This window comes from Geospiza fortis, unplaced genomic scaffold (genome assembly GCF_000277835.1).
Source record: "Geospiza fortis unplaced genomic scaffold, GeoFor_1.0 scaffold120, whole genome shotgun sequence".
Taxonomy (NCBI): domain Eukaryota; kingdom Metazoa; phylum Chordata; class Aves; order Passeriformes; family Thraupidae; genus Geospiza; species Geospiza fortis.
Genome location: NW_005054364.1, coordinates 2241973 through 2265074, shown reverse-complemented (window position 1 = coordinate 2265074; position 23102 = coordinate 2241973). Strand labels below are relative to the sequence as shown.

General features: G+C 35.2%; 1 protein-coding gene across 37 annotated transcripts in view; it reads left to right on the top strand.

The window, feature by feature from the left end:
* Nucleotides 1-23102, top strand: part of CLASP2 (cytoplasmic linker associated protein 2) — a 145034-nt gene that overhangs the window by 93417 nt on the left and 28515 nt on the right. For 4 of the 37 annotated variants that reach the window (XM_031059598.1, XM_031059589.1, XM_031059617.1 and 1 more), the window contains 13 exons: nucleotides 662-685; nucleotides 3438-3455; nucleotides 5404-5505; nucleotides 5641-5667; nucleotides 8603-8629; nucleotides 10557-10727; nucleotides 11636-11743; nucleotides 15323-15385; nucleotides 16047-16153; nucleotides 19465-19488; nucleotides 19938-20182; nucleotides 20741-20804; nucleotides 22652-22654. In XM_031059598.1, coding sequence (XP_030915458.1) covers nucleotides 662-685; nucleotides 3438-3455; nucleotides 5404-5505; nucleotides 5641-5667; nucleotides 8603-8629; nucleotides 10557-10727; nucleotides 11636-11743; nucleotides 15323-15385; nucleotides 16047-16153; nucleotides 19465-19488; nucleotides 19938-20182; nucleotides 20741-20804; nucleotides 22652-22654 — 983 coding nt within the window. The remainder of the gene's footprint in view (nucleotides 1-661; nucleotides 686-3437; nucleotides 3456-5403; nucleotides 5506-5640; nucleotides 5668-8602; nucleotides 8630-10556; nucleotides 10728-11635; nucleotides 11744-15322; nucleotides 15386-16046; nucleotides 16154-19464; nucleotides 19489-19937; nucleotides 20183-20740; nucleotides 20805-22651; nucleotides 22655-23102) is intronic. The other 33 variants (XM_031059600.1, XM_031059590.1, XM_031059626.1 and 30 more) reach the window with 23 other exon arrangements.

The window sequence follows — 23102 nt, the reverse complement described above, 5'->3', positions numbered from 1 at the left end:
GCTATGCTAGAAGCAGGAGGATACTCTCTAGTTATTTTAAATGTTGACTATCTTTGCCATCCTTAAGTATTAATGTCCTTGTTGAGGAGGCCTGAGCTGTAATTATATGTCTCTTGTGCTAAATATTTTAATTTTGATTCTTACTGTCAGAATATTTATGCCCTACCTTCCAGCTGAACTGGTAAATATTTAATGCTTTTAAAACAGAGTGAAACTTTCTCTCATTTGTCCTTTGTGCTGGTTTTTTTCCTTCCTGTCCCTTACCCCAGGTGGGACTTCATGCTCAGAAGCAAATTTTATAAGAAATATAAATATGTGGTTCAGTAATGATATAAATATGTACCAATGCTTCCGTAACTGTTTACACCAAGAATGAAACCATTTATAAATGTTTTAGTGTAAGGGTTTTCTCAAATTTGGGAAATACAGAATCAATATCACTGTGCAGGGTACTTGTAGTCTGTTTTGTAATTTTGTACCTTGCACTGGGCAAAACCAACTTTGCTTAAGGTAGCTTGTACATGCATTAATTAGATAAACATGTCTGCTGTGTTTAATATTAATGTATTTTCCTCAATTAATGTTTTATGACTCTGCTGTGAACACCTTTATTCTAACACACTAAGTTTTCCATGTTTCTTTGCCTGCTTTTTCAACAAAGAGGATACTTCTGACAAGATGGATGGTAAGAAATTATTTAGTCTGTCCTCTAATTCTATTAAATATCTAATAAAGTGTCTTTTATGTAAAAGTATTGATGTTTAATATATTTGTCTGTTATTAACAAATTACTATGCTGTTTCCATTAACTCCTGTGTAATCTTGATGTCTTATGTGTTATTGCTGTATTTGTCAATTTCATTAATGTTTGATCTGTGTCATTACCCCTCTTTTTTAAAAGAAGCTCTGTTAATTACAGAGCAGTTTTTTAATCATTACATGCTGATTTTAACTAGTTAAATACATGCTTTTGAAATTAATCTAATTCCAGCTGATTCCATAGTTTTACATGTGAAGTCAGTTTTTGTGACTTAGCAGAACAGCAGTGGGAGAGCAGAACATGCTTGTTCATTTAAGTATGAAAAAAAGCAAAAAACCAAAAAAAAAATCTCCTCTATCAAAATCTAGGCTTGCTACATAATTTTAAGTGCCTGTAAATTCTGTAGTGAGATGTGATTCTATTCAAGAATCATTTGTGAAGAAGACCTACTTGCTGAAATAGCTTATCAAGTATCCCACCTAAGTTTTAGCACTTGCTTTTTCTTAATTCACTCTGTTATAAACACATAGAGGGACTGCAAAGCAGTTGAGCATCAAGCTTCTCATAGCAATTGTCTGTTTCAGGTGTGTGCAAATAATACTTCTCATACAATAAAGTGACAGTCCCAGCCTGCTGCTTGGTGATTGTAGTTCTAATTTATTGCTTGGGAGCAGATAACAAGCACTTAATAAGTTTGCTGCTTGCTTAATATTTTGTGTGATGTGTTTATTAACTGTGCTTGTTTGGAAGAATTAGTAGCTTATTGGAAGCAAGTGTGTATCTCATAGAAATGAAAAGAGTAAGAAAGTAGATCTGTAAACCAGAATCCTGAATAATTTCAAAACACAGATGCTTCTTGAAAGAATTGGAGCTGGTTTTGAGCACTGAAGGTGTCAAGGCTAGTTTAATAAAATGAGGAGTGTTTGTACAGGATAGTAGAGTTTGTATTGCTTATTTCCACATTACATTTCCTTAGGCTACATATAGTAGGCTTTACTTGTAGCTGTTTGTTTATAGCTGTTATTTATAGCAATTCTTAGGGCCATGTAGGCTTTTTCTTTTGCTCTGTCCAGAAGTCCCAACTAATGCTATGTTGCACATTTCTGTTTCAAACAGCAAGGGGAGTGCTATACAATTGATCAGAGTTAACACGTTGGGGTTTTGTTCTAGAAGCTATCTCTAGATATGATCTGCAAGATGGAATGAAAAGAGCTCAGCTGTCCAGCTGTAGTTGTATGATACAGCTGTTCTGATCTAACCACCACCAGGAGGAACTAATCATTTTTCCTTTGCCTGCTAACGTTGTCCATGTATTTTTTCTCTCTTCTTTTGTTAGCGCCTTGTGATATTCCATTATTGATGACTTTAGGTGAACAAACTCCATGAAACTGATTTCATAAAAGTGACTAATACTCTGTTATTTAGCTTTTGGAGCTGCCAGTGAACCTTTAGCCATCCAGACCAGGTGGTAGCACAAGGCTGAGAGGAACAAGAAACAGAACCACCCCTTTTAGGAGCTTTTAGGAGTCTATTAGCCTGTCTGAGGTGTTGCATAGGATCTGCCTTCCAAGATCCATCTCTGCAAGACTGTTGGATTTGGAGAGGTAGCTCAGGGTTTGGGGGTTTTGGTTTTTTGTTTGGTTTTGAGTTTTTGCAAACTGGCAAATTTTAACTTGGTAGTTCGAGGCACTCCTACCTACATATTACTGTAACTGATTTTTGTGGAGAAGCATTGAAATATACACTGAACTAGGTTTTTAGATGGAGTTTTTAAAAATAATTTTGTGAAGATAACTGTAACATGAGAAAACTTTCCCAACATATCTGACTGAGTTCAGGCTAGCCAAAGACACTAACAGATGTTTTCATCATTGTAGTTCTCTTGCAAGGCAAAAATGGTAGGGGGTGAAAATAAAAATGGAAGTACCCTTTGGTTTTATTTTTTTTAGGAGCATTTAACATTTTTATCATTACTAGTATGCATTTCATTCTGTAATAAGATGTATTTCAGAGGAACTTAGAGGAAGGACTGCTGATGAGGCAGGGTCCCATCAGTTCCTAGGTACTGATGGGAGAAAGGCTTGTCTGACTTTCACCTTATCAAAAATCAAGTCTTGTTAAGCTCAGCATACTTGTCCAAGTGTGATCTGATTTCAGCAAGCTCATATTCCTTCCATGTCTCTGAGCAAGACTTGATCTTGTGCATGTGTATCTTCAGAATAATCACAGGCTTAATTCAGAGAAATCCTCCTTGCTGGCAGTTCCTATCAAATTATCACTGTCCAGCGTGGGAAACAGTCTCTGTGTTTTTCTCTGAGGTTATGTATAACAGTATGTTTCATATTTTCAGAAGAGCTTGCATTACAGTATTTTTAATGTCTGTTGATCTGTATATGTAATTTTTTGACTGATCTCATAGATGTAATTTTCTTCTATTGAACTTTTTGTGGTTTGAAAGGCAGTGATGTGCATTTTGTTCTTGTAAATTGCTCTCAATGTAGTATGGATATTTTCTTGATTATTTTACTTCGCTTCAGTTATGGAGTTGCAACATAAAAGCTTTAGCTCTCTTGACTTGATAAAAGTTGTCAAGATTCCCAAGATTAATCTCAAAAAGAAATTTGAAAGGCATAGTATTGTTTGGAATATCATGTATTTTATTATTTTTTCTGTTTAGGAACAGCTTCTGAAGATGGTAAGAAACTATTTCATTAGACTAGCTAATATTTTCAGCTTCATATTTTCATTGATACAAATGAAGCTTTGAAAGTAGAACTTGGTGTTTCTCGGGCTTTGTGGAGGTTCATAACAGATACGGGCTTATGGGCTAACAGCTTATGCATCTAATACTTGGTTATTATGTACTATTTTTAAAATTCTTTTGCTTTTATTTTAATTCTCAGTTACTCATCTGCAGTCTTAAGTACCATTGCTTAACATTTCTACTGTGAAAATACAGGTGCTTTATAATTTTGCGTTCATTTTTTAAAGCAAATCTTGTCACAGGATATTTCATCAAATGTGTTCATGCTCTGGGAAGCAGGTGCTACTATTACTCATCTCTGTGATACTTGGAAGCTAATTTTCTATTGTTATTAGCATTTAAACTTGCCATTAGTGAATGGATGTAGAGACTCCAAATGAGTTAACAGTTCGTTTAACTCACAGACACAAACTGGTTTATTTTACATTGATTAAACTGAAACAGGTTCCAGTGATACTTCAACATAGTATTGAAATAGTGGCACTCTGTATTCCTAGGTTTTGGGCCAAATTCTGAATGCAGTTACATGCCTTGCAGTCTCACAGCTCTCAATTGCCATTGCACGGGGATAACTAGTAGAGTTTGGACTAGTTAATCTAACTATTCTTTCTAAGCCTATTGTTTTAGTGAATAACCTCCTAACTTCCTATAGGAAGAGAATCCTATAGGATTCTATAGGATTCTCTTCCTATATACTCTCATCTGTGGCTATTCCTTCTACTTGGATGAATAATATTAACTTGGTTGATGTCCAAATTCTGCTGTGGAAAGCCTAAAGAGGCTAGAATTAAATAACAGTCTATGTACTTAATTCTTTTAGATCAAATATTGACTCAGCATGTCTACGAAATACTTTAATCATGCTGTGTTTAAAAGGTTGAGCTTGTTGAGCTAGATCCACCCTGTACAGACTTTTTGGCATTTGTTCTTGCAGCTTAGAAGAATTATAGTTAGCATGAGTTTGGTTTTGATTTCATTTTGCTGCTGTTTGAGAGTTTGGCTTGGGAAGTGTAGTATACAACACCACTATTTTCTTTTATGAATGATCTTTCAGATAGCTATAATTCAGAAAACTGGTATCTTTCTTTCTTCTGTAATTTCTTTGTATATGCTGGATGTTACAAGGAACATGGCTAGCAATGCAGAAGGGTTTGACCAAACCCAAGAGAATTTGCCATTTGGCATTCTAGGGAAAAGTGAATCTTGTTTTATTTGTAGATACTTAATTTAATGTGTCTCTTGCTTGGCCTTTCTGTCTAGTGGGGAAAGTAGTATTTCTTGATATCATGTTGTCATGAGAAGTACTTGAATGTATTTAGTGTCTGCAAAATGCTCTAGAAGGCTTGGGAAATCCTGTAGAAGTCTGTATGACTGGGGCCAGGGAAACAGTAGAATCTTCAGTAATAAAAAAGCTACTACTTAGATTTCTAAAAAGAGGAGTGAAGTTAGGAAGAAAGCTCAGAATCTGTAGTTTTATGACAGCAAAAGTAGAATTAGAAGCTCAAGTAATCATGAGAAGACTGTACCTGATACAGCAACGTTTGCATTGCATTGTATTGAGTAAACATCCCCTTTTAATGTGCTCAACACATATATGTTGGAAGGAAGAACTAGCTAGCCAGTCCAGGGTGTTGAAGGTGTAATGTGCAAATTGTTTGCTGAAACATGTAGCATCAGAGGAGAAGTATCTTGCTTCCTCAGCTATTAAATTCGTCAAGGTGTTCAAATTTCTACTAATTATCCCAAGCGAATTGGCACCAGTTGAGTTACATTCCGCTTCTTTTATACGCAAACTTTAGAAAATATTAGTAAATACTACTGATGCTCTGCTTTGTGCGTGACTATGAAAAACTGATTTAATGCCCTTTTTCTTTTGTAGGTCGTATACGATCAAAGCTCTCAACCCCTTCTGTTGGTATTGGAAATTCTAAAACAGATTCCAGAGGACGGAGTAGAACCAAAGTAGTGTCACAATCTCAGCGTATGTATTTTCTGTTTATCAGTTATACTTGATAAAGAGGCTAATGCTTAAGCATATATTCATTGACCAATGGCTACAGTCAAAGTTAATTAAAAAAAAAAAAGCTACATACTGAGTTGTTGTTCTGTGCCTTAGGTTCATCATCGCCAGACCAAAATGAAGGTATTTTTTTCAGTGTTTTGGGTCAGTGGTATTTGCATGCTTTTCTGATTCATGTTGTTTTTCTCTGGACAAAATAGTAGGTTAGGTCTTAGTTTGCCAATTAAATTAGATAGTGTAGCAGGAAGTGAAATATATCCTTAAATTCTGTCTTCAATTATAACTTCTCAACATTCTTTTCCCCCCTTTTCTGACTTCCCCAACATGAAAGGCCATAAACATGGACTAGTAATAGAGAAGAATGAGTAGGCTGAATGGTGTCCTCATTCTTACCTGAGAGACCTAATTTTCCATTTTTAAAATAGTCTTATTTTAGCCAGAAATACCCATTTTCTTTGGGCTAGGCACTGCTGTAGCTCTTGGGTATAAACTCCTTTTTTTTGTATTACAGCTCTTGCCTTTACTTAACTCTTCTTTGAAAAAAAATACTAACCCCTCACATTACAATCAGTTACTGAGCTTGTGTTGAGTCATAGGGTTAAAACAAGCAATTTAATGTGTGTCAGCTAATCCACAGTAATTTTCTGTGTGTGTTTAGTAACCACCGCAGATGTAGCCAAGCACTTGGTCATTAATTAAAAAGACCTGATTACCTCACACTCTTGGCACTGGCTGACCTACAGCAATTTGTCCACACATCTGATGTGTCCAACAGACATTTTCTGACTAAGCTCTGTAGCATTTTCAGATTCTTATCTTTGTCTGATTAAGTGAAATGCAACTAAATTAATGAAAAGAAGACAGACGCACAATAAAATTAAAATTAACTTCCCACTTGTATAAATTGTCAGATATAATGTTCTAAACCAGTAAATTTTGCCAGGTTTAAAATTTTCAATACAGTTATTTTGCTATCACTAACCATATCCACTTTCTTTAATAAAACCCTTTGATAATTTGTTTAATGGCAGAAGCATTTGTCTTCATAGCAATGGCTGCATCTGTTGTAAATAGAATGATTTTAGAAGTTAAAAAAGCAGGTAGTAGCTGGTTTTTTCCTGTTAAGAGTACTTGCCATAATTTAATTTCCCAACAAGTACAGTTGGATCAGACCTGATCTAGTGTATGCAGGTTTTCTGAAATAATGCTTTCAAACAATGTGAACAGATAAATGTAGCATACTAAAAATTCAGTGGAGTTACTACTAAAATTCTACTACTACTACTACTAAAATTCAGTAGAAGAGTTCCCTTAAGGGCTTTGACAATACTCTAGTCCCAGAAGTGTTTGTAAAATGAGAGCCTTCAAATGAGTCGTTGGGACAAAAGTTCTGCAAAACTTGTTTTACAGATTGCAACACTGTACCATAAACAAAGAATGTGGGAATAATTTAAGAGGGAGGGAAGGTAAAGTTCCTTCTAATCCCTTTTTCCCTTCTATGAAAAGCTATAAGCAGTGTCTATAACAATTTTTTCATTAGTATTAGGAAAGTTTGGAATTAAGCTTTTTGAAACTACTTTTGCATTTTGAATAGATTTGGTAAATTTGTAAAAAGTGAAGATGTTTGATAAATGTCTGGGGAAGGGGATAAATTTAGGTAGCAATATAATACTTTAGTGATGATCACTGTCATATAACATTAAATTAATGTATATCCAGAGAAGCAGAATGAGGCCTTTCCAGTTTTTCTCCTAATAATGACAGGGTTGGTTTTTTAAATTCATTTTTACACAGTATTAATGTCTAAAGAGATAAATTGAGATAACTAGATCTGACTATATGTGATGATGTGTGAAAATTAAATGCATGAATGCATCTTTACAGCCTTTTATTACTACTTCTGTTCAGAACTGATTGCTTCAAATAGCTCATTATAACCTGTCAGTGGGGGAGAATAAGAATTCTGAGATGTTTTAAGGAAGATAAACAGGGCAAATACAAATGGACAGGCGAAGGAGAATTCTCAGGCACTGTATGCCAGCTATTGGGGTGATGCTTCTTTATGTGACTGAAAATTTTCACAGCATTGTGTGAAGCGTGATGCTTAATGTTTCCATACAGGGGACTGTTTAAGTTCCCCAGCTTACATAATGAGAGAATAGCTTCATGCTAGATTTAAGCTATTTTTTTTAAACCACTCTAGTGCAGATGCTTTTGTTAATTTTTGGATTGCAGCTATCTTTTGTTCAAAAATCATTTTATGAAAGACTTGCAAATTTGAATGCTTTTACAAAAAAAAAAAAACATTTTTAGGGTTTTAAAAGCCCTTTACTCTTCTCTTTTTAAATTAACATAAAGTAAATGCCTCATTATTTTATTCTTACCTATGGAAAAAAATGCTTACATTTTTTTCCTCTTCTTTCCGGTTTGGTTGTCGGGTAATTTCACAGGGTCTGCTAAAATTGCATTACAGTTGACATTCAGAGAATTTCTGAATGGAAACAAATTCTTCCTTTTACACTCAAGATTACTTTTAAGGAGGAAAACAAAGAATTCTATGCAAGTCTTTTCAGTTATGCCATTGTGAATTTGGTTTTTTTGTTTTGGTCATCCACCGCACCTGCAGCTCAGTTCCTTTACTGTTGTGTCTCAAAAACAAAGTTTTGATCTCGTGTGTAATTTTTGTTCAGCTGTTGAACTTCTTGAGCCTTTTTGGCAATGTAATATTCTTTTCAAGTAATATCCAGGCTACAGTTTCATGCTTAATTGAAATTTAATTCTTCAGTGTTGAGTTGTTGATTAGAAAGCTGAAGAATTGTAATTTGCTTGTGCAGCTTTGCTTCATCTGCTTTGTACATAGCATATGAGTTTAATTCTTCAATTGTGGAAGCTACTTAATAGCACTGCTTTAGCGTAACCCCCTTGTGGCTTTTTTTCCTGTGTGAAATGACTAAAGCTTTCTTATTTCCATTTGCCATTCATTTTTTAATCTGCTCTGCTCCCTCCCTCTTCATGGATTATAAATCCCTACCCTAATCCTGCCTTTACACTTGTTCAGGATCACAGTCTGCTAACCCCATTGGTGGTAAGAGTCTACAGAATTTGTGTACACATCATTGTTTGATCACCTGTTTGACATACCTCATTTAAGGATCCTATTCAGCAGAAATTGTGGCTGGCTTTTTTCCATATGCTGCGCATAACTTAATTGGGTGCAATCCTTATGTAGAAAGCAGGAGAGATAGGAAGGGTTTGTTGTTTTGGGGTAGTGCCTTAGTAATCTTTCTTTCATCATTCAGCTCACTTAGATCTGCTGGTAGTGGTAATTGTGACAAGAGTATTCCAATGCTGCTGTTTTCAGGGTATGTAGCTGCATTCAGTTAGTTTATGCTGCAGTGGTACACTTTGCAGGTCAGACTATAGAAAGATTAAATAAAGTATTAGAACAAGTGGTTGCATTTCTTCTGAATATTCTGAGAAGAGTAAGTTTTTTAGATTTCTGCCCTATTGAAGGAAATGTACAAGTCTGCACCACAGTGAAACCTTCAACAATATTTTTACTGTTTTAAAGAGATAGAAAAGAGGAAGAAGGCATAGTAATATCAGGTCTAAGTTGAAATACCCTGATGTGAAGAAACTGTCAAAACCTTAATTTTTGCACATAACAGCAGTTTTATAGGTTTGCTTATTCTTCTGTTGCTATAGAAGTTGTGCTTGTTTTTTTCCAGGCTGCATAATACTTTATTTATCATTTCTGCTGAATAGGCCCATAGTCTGGAAAAGGGATTTTGCTAAATAATCATTTCAAGTTTGAATTCAAACAATGAATCTGAAAGTACATGCATGGTACATTTTTTAGATTTCTCTCTTCCACCCAGCATATGTTTTACTTTGTTTGGGATTTTGGTTTTTTTTCCCATATAGTCAAGCTTTAGTCAACTTTTATCTTTTTTTCCATGTGTCTCATAAGAAGTAACCCATGAAATTCACTTGAAAAGTTGCATGTCGTCTGTAAATCTGATAGCATCACTGTGGTCATACAGTTACCTGATTGTATTTTAAAGATTAATGAAGGATTCAAAACTGTATGTAATTAATCTTTGATTGAAATTCTGGTTTGCTTTTTATTTGGTCATATTTCTTGAATTGTACAGCTGGAAACAATATATTAATATCAGCTGGTGATATAAATTAGTTACAGCTAGAGAAGAATGAATTCTTTGCTAAGAACATAGAACTTAAATGTTCTGTAACTGAAATATCAAAATTAAAGATAAGTGATCACAATTAAAACTGTACAGTACAAAATACTACAGATATTCTAGGTACAGTATCATTACCAGAAACTAACAGAAATTTAAGACATTTAAATATATCCTAGTGAATTTTTTTAGCTTGTTTAAAACTAATTGAAGATTTTCTGTAATTTGTGGGGTAACCTCCACCGAAATGTACATGAGTACTCTGTCTTCTGTCATATTTTATTTAATGTCAGAATATTCCTTGAAGACACCATGCATTTAAAAGCAAGTGAGAAGATTTCAAATATTAGGAAAATCACATTAACTCTAACACTGATTATATTGGAAGAGCTGGGATAGTTAAGAAATCCTAGTTTAAAATTTCTCCTTTTAGCTTTCCAACAGGTTTGTTTGTTTGCTTTTCTTTATTAATAGAAAATGTGGTTAGTGAGACTATGTAGCTTTAAAAAAAAGAACACATTCATATGGAACTCTTGACAAAGTCCAGAAATAATAATTGTGGTTTCTTGAGCTCATGTAGTGCTAAATACCATATCAAGTGCTTCCTTGCATCGATAATTTTAACTACCTTGTATGCAGTACTGTAAGAGCTCGGACCAGGGCATTCTATTTCATGTTTTTACCTTGTAAGTTTTTCCGGATCATTTCAGTCTGCCACCACCTTCCTACTAACTTCAGGTATTACTTTCTTTTGAACCATGATTGTTTGTCCACTGTGCTGTTGCTAATATTTATTCATTCTACCTTCAGCTGGCAGTAGATCCGGGTCTCCTGGAAGAGTTTTGACAACAACCACACTTTCCACTATGAACACAGGAGTTCAGAGAGTGTTGGTGAATCCTGCAGCTGCACAGAAACGGAGCAAAATCCCACGAAGTCAGGGATGCAGTAGAGAAGCTAGTCCTTCTAGGTTGTCAGTAGGTAAGAGTCACCAAATAACTCTTGGTTTCTTTATAGCCCTTCTTACTTTAAGTGCTGGACATCTACAGCTGCTATGTAATTCTAGGTGGATGGAAAAAATAGAATACATCCTAGAACGTGGCTTTTTTCTGAGACTAGTTTTTGATGTACAAGACAGTTTTAAACTGAATCTGAAATTTGAGGTTTTTCTTGTCAGAATGTTGTAGTTGTTCTTTTCCTTACCTCCCTTTCTTCCTTGTCTTTTTTTCACTTCATGCCTAAAATACTCATATCCTTTGAATGAAAGTGTAATATCATTTTGAAAATATGTTCTTCATTACTTCATGTCTTCCGTGTATGTGTGTGCACATGTGTAAATGCTGTGATGCTAAAATTAAGGTTACGTGTCTTCAGCCTCAGTATAATTCGATTACACATTATTGCAAATGTTATTGAAAAACATCTGTTGATTTTAATGGTATTGATGTTGTTCTTCCTTTGTATTGTTGATTTTTATTTTAGCCGCATAATTTTATTTTCCTTCTTTATAAAGCTGTGGAGTTTTCCATTGGTGCTACTCTTGATTAACTTCATCTTGAGCACAAATTCTGAATCATTACTCAGTGTTGTTCATTTTTTCTCCATCCTTTCCAATGGGTCTTTCAACCATTCTGTAAAGAGTTAGTAAATTTCCATTTTAAGCTGTGCAAAAAAATAATTTCATTGAACTGACTACACTTAGACTAACCCAGCACAATCAAGAAAGTCTGTAAAAAAGGTTATGACTTAAAATGCAACATAATCATCAATGTCTTTTCTTAGAAACGCATCTTTGATCTTACTGCGGAACAGAATTGCATTAAAACTGCAACTTTTCTTATGTCTTCTCCCTTTGTGCCGCTGTTTGCCTGCACCCTGAATCATACTAGCACGAGGCAGCCGCATTCCTCGGCCTAGTGTGAGTCAGGGCTGCAGCAGGGAGGCCAGCCGTGAAAGTAGCAGGGACACGAGCCCTGTCCGCTCTTTCCCGCCCCTGGGTAAGTACTCGGAGCCTTGTCGTGCATGGCTGTCCCTGCCCCTCCTAACGAACCCGTGCCTCCTGCGTTAGCTTCTAGCTGGCCACCGGCTTCTCCCTTCCTTTGGCTCTCCCCCCACTTACCCCCATGGAGGATTGAGCAGTGTGTGAATGGGCTGCACACAGGGAAAATACAGGCTTTGCTAGGCTCAGTCTGAAGTACCAAGTCTAGAAAGGTGTGTGATGCGCAGTGTCCAGATGCCATTTTGAAAAGGCACTCCTGGTTTTGTGTATTGTTTTGAAATTGTGTGTTTCTCTTTCATTGCTTGGGTACTTGAGTGCAGGGTCAGCTGTTGCTCAAAATTTTCTACCTAGTCAATGAATTATTTTAGTTTCTAAGGAGAAAATACACTTAATTATGTCCCTTCAGCTATACTCAGCAGCCTATTGGTCTATTACCTTAACATGTTGGTTAAGGATTAGGGAAGGTTTTTGTCTCCATGTATTTTTGGCAAGGTTACTACAAAGTTGATAGTACATTTTGCTTATAGTGCTTTTACATATTGGGTTTGTTGATTGAGGTTTGTTTTGCTTGTTTGGTAATATTAAACTCTGTGCAATTGAATCTGAAACAGATCTCTTTTTGGTGTTACCTTTGTCTGAAATAGCCTTCAGTATCCTTCTTATTTGCTTTGTTTAGTGTAGCTTACAGTTAAGGACTTCATAATACTAGCTGTTAAACATAGTCTGAAAATAGTAAATCTCTGGTTTCTATCTCAAATTGAGGCACCCTACTGTACTCCTAATTAGCACTGGACATATGTTGTGGTCTGTTAGGGCTTCCTGCCAGCCATGGTTTTATTGGGAGAGTACAGATTAATTGAGTGAAATCTGTTTCAGTACCTAATGCTAGTTTGCCCAGATGCTGTTTAATTGGGAAATGATACTAAAAGTAGTTGGGCAGGATCCATTAGGAAACCTGTATTGTTTTTTTCTAAAACATGACTGGGAAATTGTGTTGAAATACATATGTACCTTCTGTTCTTTTAAAAACAAGGGTGTTTTCCAGAACTCTTGGTGCTTCTTTTGCTGCATTACAGCTTGATTTGAATTACATGCATGCAGGATCAGATTTACATTTTGTAATTGGTTGGATGCTTGCTATCTTAAGAAGTCTGTATTAGGCAATATGATGAGATATTTGGCATAGATGCCACTGGAGGTTTTATTCTTATTTATGTAGTTCAGTTTTATAATTCAGATATCAAAACAAGTACTAGTGAAATAGGTGGAATTGTCTGGTAGCACAGAGAATGCGAAGTAATATGTATAGGAATCCAGCATTGGTTAAAAAAAAAGGAAATTTACTGGGAATGGGAATAAATGAAGATTTCTTTTAGTATGACTTTTTATTTGAATGATTTAAAATGTTATTAATTGTTTTGTTGGTACAAGTGAAAGATGAAATGAGGCAAATTCAGCTCTGTGTATCTAGAGGCAGTTTGACATGGGGATGAATAGGGGAATGTAACTTGTATTGCCTCGCATTGTCAGCACAGAAATTTTTGCTTACGAACACAAATGAAATAGAATGGATTTTATCCCCCTTTAGGGTATAAAATTACCTAAATGCTACATAATTGCTTCACTGTATACATTGGTATGAAGTGTTTATATAGTCTCACATCTCAGTATAATGTTATAAACTAGGAGATAAGAGCCATTAAGAAGGAAGTAATTTGTATAGAAGTATCTACTTTTGTTAATATAGTCAGTATTAAATATCAGACTAGTATAATGTCCATATTTTAGCTAAGAAATTGTTAATTTAATCTTAGAGTGAGTCCATTTAAAGTCTTATTTTGATTCATACATTAAAAATGCAACAGCAAAAGTAAATACTTGGCCATTTCTGCAGATTGAGGGATACAAAGAATATTCTTGAAAATAAGTTTTGGAATGAGGTATGTTTCACCCTATATATAGTACTTTTTTTCACTGTCTTAAAAACTTGTCCAGCATATTTCAAATGTATGTAGGGACAGGAGTAATTTCAAGTTTCTTGCCTGAAGTTTGAATTTTTAGTTTTCAGTTGAACCTGTAATTTTCAGCATTCATTGATGGAAAGTAAGGAGAAGGTTTATCCCATTAATGCTTGTATTTATAGAGCTGTCAGCTGTGATGTCTGTGTCGTGACATCCTCAATTCTGTCTCATTTTCCATGCCGAGATGCACTTTCTGAAGAACCAAGCATTCCATGAAGTATTAATTCCAAACTAAAATGCCCTAGCCAAACATCTTCATGTAGGATTAGTTAGAAATAAAGTACCTCACTGTACCTTATGTAAGGAGTGGAGAACTTAATGTGGAAAGACACTGTGTTTCTGGGATCTTTACAGGGCTTAGGATCATTGCAGAACTGCACTCAGGTTAAAAGGTCCTTCCCAAAATATTGTTTGATCCATGGTTCACCTGTACGTGATTCAAATCAGAATCTTGAATGGTCTTTGCTAATCAGAGAAAAGGATGGTTAATTTGATTTGTTTGTGCTACTTTATATATCCAGAAGGAGTAAGATATGTGCTTTTACAGTTACTTATTAAATTGTAAGATTTTTATCTAGGAGTTTTGCCTCTGTGGGTGGACATTTGGGTTCAAGTTTAAATTGTCATTTATGCGACAATAAAATTCTAACTTAAGTGAACTGAAGAAAACGTTGAATTGTATAAAAACACATTTAATTTTAAAAAATGCTTGTTTTAAGAAAGAAAATACTAGCAATGGTGAGTCAGCTTCTTGAGAATCACTAAAAAAGCAGTTTTCTACAAGTGCCATAAGGACTGGGGTACTCAGTTTTATTCAGAAATCCTTAAGGATCTTCAGTTTCCAGTTGCCATAACTTTAAAGAATCTTAATGAGCTGTAGTAACTAACATGTGTTTCAGCATCACGTTTTATTCATTTAAATAAAATAGTGAGTATGTGAATTATTAATTGCATTGGTTGGCTTATGTTAAACTTTTAATTATAATTGGGTATTTTTAACTTCGTTTACATAGTGGTGAGTTTTTACTGAGGTTGAGTTGTCTGCAACAGAGGCAAGAATTCAAGTGTGTACAAATTGTCAGCTGCCAGCACAGCAGGTTCGTGAAGGAGGCACTTTTTGCAGATAATGTTTGATATGTGAGCTCTGGCTCTGACTGGAGCACACAGAATTTAGTTAAGTCCACAATGCAAGACCATTGTCAGTGGACTGATACCTTTTTAGCTGTCTCTGATGATTCTGTTTGTGTGTGAGTGTGTGCATGTGTGTCTGTGCACCTCTTCTTCTTCGAACTTAAACATACTTGCTTTTACCCTGCTCTTAATCTTGTAAATTAAAAAAAAAATTATGCATGAAATGTCCAGTGTACATAAACCTATATAATCATATTTGGTATAATCAAAGAACTACTCTGAAGATGTTTGCTTCTGTTTAATATTCAGTTTCTTGTGCTTAAGCTGAATCTTTTTGATAAGTACTGTCTTGTTCGCCTGAGCAGCTATTGCAGCACTTTGATTCCATGGTCATAGATAGGGTTTATTTAATCCTGTTATTGCAGCTTCCAGACATCACTCCAGATCCACTGGTGCCCTCTACGCTCCTGATGCTTATGGGGCCACAGGTGAAGGATGAGTACTCTTTGCTGTCATCTGTGCAGTCATCCTGGATTTTTTTTCCCATCCACTTGGTTATTCTCATAGTTCAGTTTTAGAAAGCATTCTTTATATTAATTTAAGTTTTGTGGTTTTAATAATCCAGATAGATGTGCTTATGTTGCTAGATTTTGTCTCCACCCTCATCCTCCAACGTTAATCCTTTTATTCCTTAACAACATTTTTTTACTTGCAGAAAAGATTTTTTTAGGTTGTTTATTTTTTTTTTAGTATTTGTAGAGCATTCTTTATGCATGTAGTTTTCTAATCAACAGTCTCAATAGCCTTCCTATTGTATTTGCTTTCTTTCTAAATGAAAACAAAAACCCAAAATGAAGAAGACATTAATTTTTAAAAAAGGAAAATTTCCTTCAAATAAAACCATTGTTTTATAGGGGTTTTTCCATGTGATGTTGGAACAGAACGTTTGTAGGTGACTGAATTCTTACTTTGGTGTGTACCACTAAAGACTACAGAATGGAAATGGTTATTTTATCCACTACGTAACTTACTAAAAATGCTAAGCAAATGCTTTTCTTCTACTTGGGTTTTTATAAGTGAATGTGATATTTACATCCCAGCTTTCTATTCTGATTGAATTCTTTGTATTTATTTTTGTTGTTGTAACAGGTACTGGCTTTGGAATTAGTCAGTCGAGTAGATTATCGTCATCAGTCAGTGCTATGAGAGTCCTGAACACAGGTTCTGACGTAGAAGAGGCAGTAGCAGATGCTTTGGTAAGAATGACACACTTACCTTGTGTGGGTTACAGGCTCTTCAAGTGTTTGGTTCCTGTACATTAGCATGCAGAAGAACTTGTAATTTATTGTTTTATTGGCTTCTTTGGGGGAAAAAAAAAGAAAGAAACCGAGTTGGTGGAGCTGCAAGTATTGGAATTTTCATTCCCTACAGAAGTGTTAACTTTTGAGAAGCATGCTTTTTTCCATGGCAGACAGGAAAGTCTTAGACTGTTGTGTTGGAGTGGCCTAAGGAGCCACTTGAGCAGGCAGAACTAACCAGCAGTTTCTCACAATAGCCAGAAAAACTTCAGGATAGGTTGAAGGCTTGTTAGAGCTAGGAATGATGACAGCTAAAGGCCTCTGCTTACCAGATGCCTGGGTTCCTCTTAAAGTTTTTCTGTCTGACAGCAGGTGAAATTGATGCTGAAGAGAGAAAATGATGGCTGGGCAGCCTCACACAGCCACTCTCTCTCTCCCACCACTGGTGTCAGAGAGAATCAGGAGGGTAAAAGCCAGAAAACTTGTGGGTTGAGATAAAGACAGTTTAATATGGAACGCAAAAGCCATGCACCCAGGCAGAGCCAAACAAGAAATTTATTCAGTGCTTCCCATGAGCAGGCAGGTATTCAGCCATCTCCAGCAGAGCAGGGCCCCACCACACATAGCAATGACTTGGAAAGACAAACACCATCACTCCAAACATCCCTCTCTTCCTCCTTCTTCCCTCCACTTTATATACTGAGCATGTCACATGGTCTGGAATGTCCCTTTGGTCAGTTTGGGTCACCTGTCCTGGCTGTGTCTCCTCCCAGTCTCCCATTCACCCCCAGCTTCCTGGCCAGTGTGGCAGTAGGAAAAGCAGAAAAGGTCTCAGCTCTGTGTGAGCCCAACTCAGCAAAAACAAAACCTCTCTATATTATCAACCATGTGTTCAGCACAAATCCAGAACACAGCCCCACACCAGCCAGTGTCAGGAAAATTAACTCTAGCTCAGCCAAAACCAGCACAGCAGGTAGCATCTCATAAGTTTAGTTTTTGTTTTCCTTTGTTTTCAAAATGTTACACTAAGTTAAAACTGGTTATTCTCTTTTTTAAGCTGTATTGTTCTTTAAAAAGGTGGCTCTGGCTCCTCTGCCTTCCTGCCCCTGTAAGCCAAACTGAACACATGGTGTATTTTGCTTTTCTGATATTTACATCAGCAAGCTGAAATCCTCAGTTAAAGTCCTGATGCTATGAATCAGATACATTTTTGTCAATTATTGCATGCTATTTGCATCTCATTAAATACTTGTAAGTATCTGTTTTCTAGTTACCAGAATGCTTTAAAGGAATGGTTATTTCTCTGGTTTAAGAAAAACTGTTATTTTAAAAGTTAGTAAAAAACTGCAAATTAGACTCTAAATTACAGTCAGATATAAGTCAATAGAGAGAAACTAAATTTCAAACTCTGAAGAACTCTGTCATATTCTTAGTATGACTATTTATTCATTTCTTAGTTAATACTTCTTTCTTGACATACTAGTTTAAAATTTGTGTGCCTTCACTGGCATAGAGATCAGAATATCTGTGAAATCTTGCATAAGAAGTCATGGCGAAGTTGAGTGTATTTTCCCCTTTCTGTTATTACAAACTTGCTAAAAGTTTTCAGCATTAATGCTGATTTGTAAACTGGAATTCAGTCTGGATTTTGGAATAGGGAACAATAGAAAAACAGTCTATGGAACATGGAAATGTTCTGGCTATAACTGGAAAGCATGTGCTATGGTCCTCTCCACACAAGTGCATCACAAAGAGTATCTTCAGTACTTTTAGCAGCCTCCTAGCTTTCAATTTTGCTGGGAAAATTATCTAGTAAGAATATAAGTTGAGAAGAAAATCATGTTTCCTATGACTGCTCTTGAGGCTTTAATATGTCCTGCTTTGTTGAAGCAATAAAGCTGCTTCAGAGAAATAATGCTGCTAGAAATGTTAGAGGAAAATGAGTTAGTATATTTTAAACTAGAGTCTGACATTGCAAAGAAGGATCAAGAGCAGCATAATTTTATTATTGTAGCACTTGCATGCCTGGTTCCTTGCCATGCTCTAAATGGTACAGGTTTTCCTGTACAAGGCTCCATGTAGATGAAAGTCTGGTAATACACACTCTTATTGTTTTACCATTGACTGAAGATTCACACTCATAGTGGTATTTTTAAAAGGTAGAATGTAGAGTCCTGTCATATGTAATATAAATTCAAAAATATTCCAGGTTTTGTTACTCTTTTTTATTTTATGAAAAATACTTGGCCAGTTTTAGTGGTGGTGAAGCCAAAGAGGTGTCAATCTTCTGCCTAAGGTCTCTTTTGTATATTGCTGTATAAAATGCAGCAATAATGGAAATCATTCCATATTTTTGTCTTTTACTTTAGTATCATCCTTGGCATTTCAGATTCATTTACTGAAAAGGTTTTTTTTGCCTTGCAGTGTCTCTTTTCCAAAACACTTAACATCTCTGTGATTTTTCCCTTCAGTTAATTCTCTTACACATGTATATATACTCGTTCTGTTGACAGTAAGCCTGCTTGTTACCTGTTGTATTGATTAGTTTGTGATTAGTATTGTGATATCCTTTAAGTTATTCCATGGTTAAAAATGAGAGCCCTGTGCAAATGGCAGTGGTAATTAAGGGGAAAATGATCACTTATACTACTATTTCTTTGAGTATGTAACGAAACTGAGTTTTTAAATGCTGACTTCAGCTCCAGAGTTTGAATGGCAAGAGCTGTTTTGCAGAGGTGTGTGGTTTTTTTTCATTTTAGGATAAATAGCTTTTCTTTCCCCCTTCTGATCTTTGGTATGTTGTGTTTTGTTTTGTTGGCTTGTTTTTTGTTTTAGGAAATTTGGAATTTTGCATTATGTAATCAATTTTTTTGTAGAACATTGACTGTTATTATTGCGATGACAAAATTTAGATATTAAATAGTTCAAATCAAGGCTTGGTCCTTAACTTAAAGTTGATTGTAAAGTAAAAATTGACTGCATGTGTTAAGTTAATGTGTTCATGCTGAAATATCACCACATAAGACACAAGATTTTGATAGAGAAGTCTTTGTGACCAACCTGCCCATGACATGTAATATTTTACTGGAAATGGAAACTTAGCAAACTACATCTTGACAATGTGCTAATCAGACACAGAGAGCTAAGAACAAAGTTTACAGTAAGACTATATATTGTCCAGTGGCAGGAAGTTTATTACTCACAGTGCTGCTATGCCTTACCTTCCTGTTCTCAATTTCTGTTTCTTTTCGATAATTTACTGCTAACAGCTCTTAGGAGACATACGGACTAAGGTATAGAAACTATTTTTCTTCTTTAATAGTTTAATATTTTGATATTAACATGTTTGATACAAAATTAGTTAAAATGTCAAAATTTGTGTAGACCTCTGATTCTTAAATTCTGTAATGTATATAAAGCTATGAAGTGAAATAACTAACTTGCAACAGTCTTTTGCCACCCCATTGTGCAATTTTATGGGTTCTTGAAAAAGACCTAAAGTTAAATGTTTCCTCAAACGTATGTCTTCTCTGCGTTTGCTTTGGGTTTATGTTTGGAATATTATGTAAGCCATACTTCAAAATATTTTCATTAACTTGGTTTGACCTGCTGAATGGTTGGAGTCATTTGTCACTGCAGGGAGTAGGGGTCACACCAGTTATTGAAACTGTTGGTCTTTTGACCCACTATTGTATCATCCCTTTGAGAATCAGTGCTGATCTGGGCTGTCTCTGTACAATAGAAGAAGCCCGTGCGAAGAAGATACGAATCGTACGGGATGTACTCAGATGATGATGCCAACAGTGATGCATCAAGTGCCTGTTCAGAGAGGTCCTACAGCTCCAGGAATGGGAGCATCCCCACCTACATGAGGCAGACAGAAGACGTGGCTGAGGTCCTGAACCGCTGTGCCAGCACCAAGTGGTCAGAGAGGAAAGAAGGCCTTCTAGGCCTGCAGAACTTACTCAAGAACCAGAGAACTCTAAGGTAGGATGGCATCTCAATAGAGAAACATCTTGTTTCAATGTTGGTGGGAGGTAGAGAGGGAAGGCAGGGTGTGTCTTTGAGAGTAAGGTGGGGCAAGGAACGAGGAAGCTTTTCTCACTTCTGGCTACTAGTGTATGTTTATATACTAGTGGATGTATGAAATTCAAAATTGAGAATTATTGCCATACAGAGGGTTCATAAGATGCTTCCATCTTATGAAGGCCTTTTTTTTTATTATTGCTGTAATTTGGGGGGTATTTATTCAGAAGAAATGGTTTACTACTCACTATTAAAAACACCTTTTTCAGTATCTATGCTGTTACAAAAGTATGGTATAATACATGAGAAAGTTAAAAAGAGACATTTGAAGGGGTTTGAAGTCTCATTTTAGATGAAAGCTATTACATTTTTATCCATGTCTCGAACAAAACCTAATTTACTTGATTATTTGATTCAATATTTACTAGTGATTTCACTGATTGCTATGCATTAGTATTCTAGCAGAACTGGCAGGGGAGTTGACTAATGTTGACTAATGTATTGTTGTCATTTTGACAGTCGTGTTGAGTTGAAAAGATTGTGTGAGATCTTCACAAGAATGTTTGCTGATCCTCACAGTAAGGTATGTGTAGGTTTTTCTTATTTTCAATAAATTTCTGAAAACATAAATTAAAAGAAAGGCAGTTATGGTAAATTACATCAGTGATATTTGCATATGTAAAATTTCCCAAGCAAAAGTAGTTAATGGTATCAGATTTAAATTAATTTAATTTGGAGTTTTGAACAAGATAATTTTCCACCCTTTTTCTGGAGGATCATGGAAATAAAGTGAAGGTCAATGTCATACAAAATGCATTGAAGTAGTTTAGCACTTTGTGCTCAAAATTTGTGTTTTTAAGAAGTTGTTGTTTACAGAGGCCACTTCAACACAAGTGTAGATTTGCTTTCAATGAGAAGAAAAGGCTCAGTAATTTAAGTTACAAATTAAGTTGTCTGACTAAATCATACATAATCAGATAAACTATACCAAATGTGTACTTATTTATTTTCTAGGTCACTGTGTATTATCATAGGTTATGATGTCTTCCATGAATTTTGTAGATAGGGCTGGCAGTTGAGACTGGTGAATAATTTTTACATAATTTTTAACATATTTCATAAGGAGATTATACTTTGGTATAAAAGAAAATGTGCTTTTATTTAGTGTTACTTAGGTAATGACTCAGTATGGATGATATAACAAGGAAAATAATGCTTCTGTTTCCTAAGACAATTAAAATCTTTTTAAGTGAGTTACTTTGCATGGTAGTATTTTAACAGTTTTTGTGGGAGGTGGGTTACAAGTACAGCTTGGTTAAACATTGCAGTTTCTCACAGCAGAAGGAATGCAGGTAAGGAAGGAGTCTAATAAATGTAATAATGTAAAAAAAAACCCTAACTTTATATTTTATTTAATTATGGGCTTGTTTGGAAGAAGTGGTATCTTTTATGTTGAGTATAACGTCCCGCTTTGTGTCAGTATTTCAGAACTAGTAAAATGATAAAGATGAATTCATAATAGGGTTTTATTTCAGAAGTATTGACTTTTCCCAGAAGAATCCTGAAAAACTACTTCGATTATGCAATACATTTTACATATTTTTAAAAATATGTAAAATTCTTTATTATTGCTGCAATGGAAAATTAAATTCAGAGTGATGAGAGGTCTTCACAGGTTAACTTCTGTGTTCATCTGTCCTCTTTATTTTTCCTGATGGAAAAAGTGACAGCTGCTATCTCTGACACCATGTATTTTGGAAATAACTTGCACTGCCGGCAACAACATGGTATTAAAGTTGATCACATACTGCAGAAATCCAGAAGAAAAGACTAAACCAAGCAGTTAATAAGAAAAACACATTACATAAAAAGTCAAAGCAGAGGAAAGAATATTAAATATTGAAATATTGCTGGAATATTTACTTTTTAAATGAAGTAATGACCAAATGGTTAATTGCAGCTTGGTTTAATTGTGCTTGTTCTGTGATAATAGAATTGCAGCAATGTATATGTCAGAGCTAGAAATAAAAGAGCATTTTACCTTTTAAATTAAGCCTTTAAAAATGTTATATTGACTTGTTCGGTTGATTTTCTATTTACTGGCCACTGTGATATGAAATAACATAGCTTCAAGAAAATTTGGCCTGTGTTGTAACCTGTGGTACAGCTGTTCCAGTCCCTGAAACCTTGCCTGCTTTTTGGTGTTGCAAAACTATTAATAGTTATCAATATGTTATCAGAAGAACCCTTTAAGTAATAAGAGTTCATGAGCTGTGATTTTTTTTTTTTAATCACACACATACGCCTACATAAATCTCATCTTAGACTCTACTAAAGTGTCTGTAGGAATTATTCTGTCATCACTTTTGTGGGATTTTATAAGGTTTACTTTAACATGGTATCTGGATGGAGGGAATTACATAGAATAAGAGAGTAATAATATTTCAAGGAGAAAATGGGAGAATGACTTAAAGGACGTGCCAATTGCTTAAGATTAAATTGAGTATCCCAATAAAATTACTTAAATTTGTCATAAAAGTTTTGAAGTACCTTTTTTGTTTTATTTTGGTTTATATTCCATACAGGAACGTCGTATTGATGGCCACTAATTTGTGTGTTTTTATCTTTTTCCCTTTTTTGTTGTTTGTTTTGTTCTGTTCTGTTTTTGTTTCGTTTTGCATGCTGTCCCCTGTGTTGGAACTCTCTTTAGAGAGTAAGTTGGTTCAGTATTTGTTGGAAGCCTAACCTTACTTTGCATGAATGTGCAATTAACCCCTTTTCTCTATTTTTCTCCCCCAAAGAGTTCATGCAGTGTCAAGCCTTTTGCAATCATAAAATGCTATAAACAATTAGTAAAATGTGTGGTAAAGTTTCGAGATGT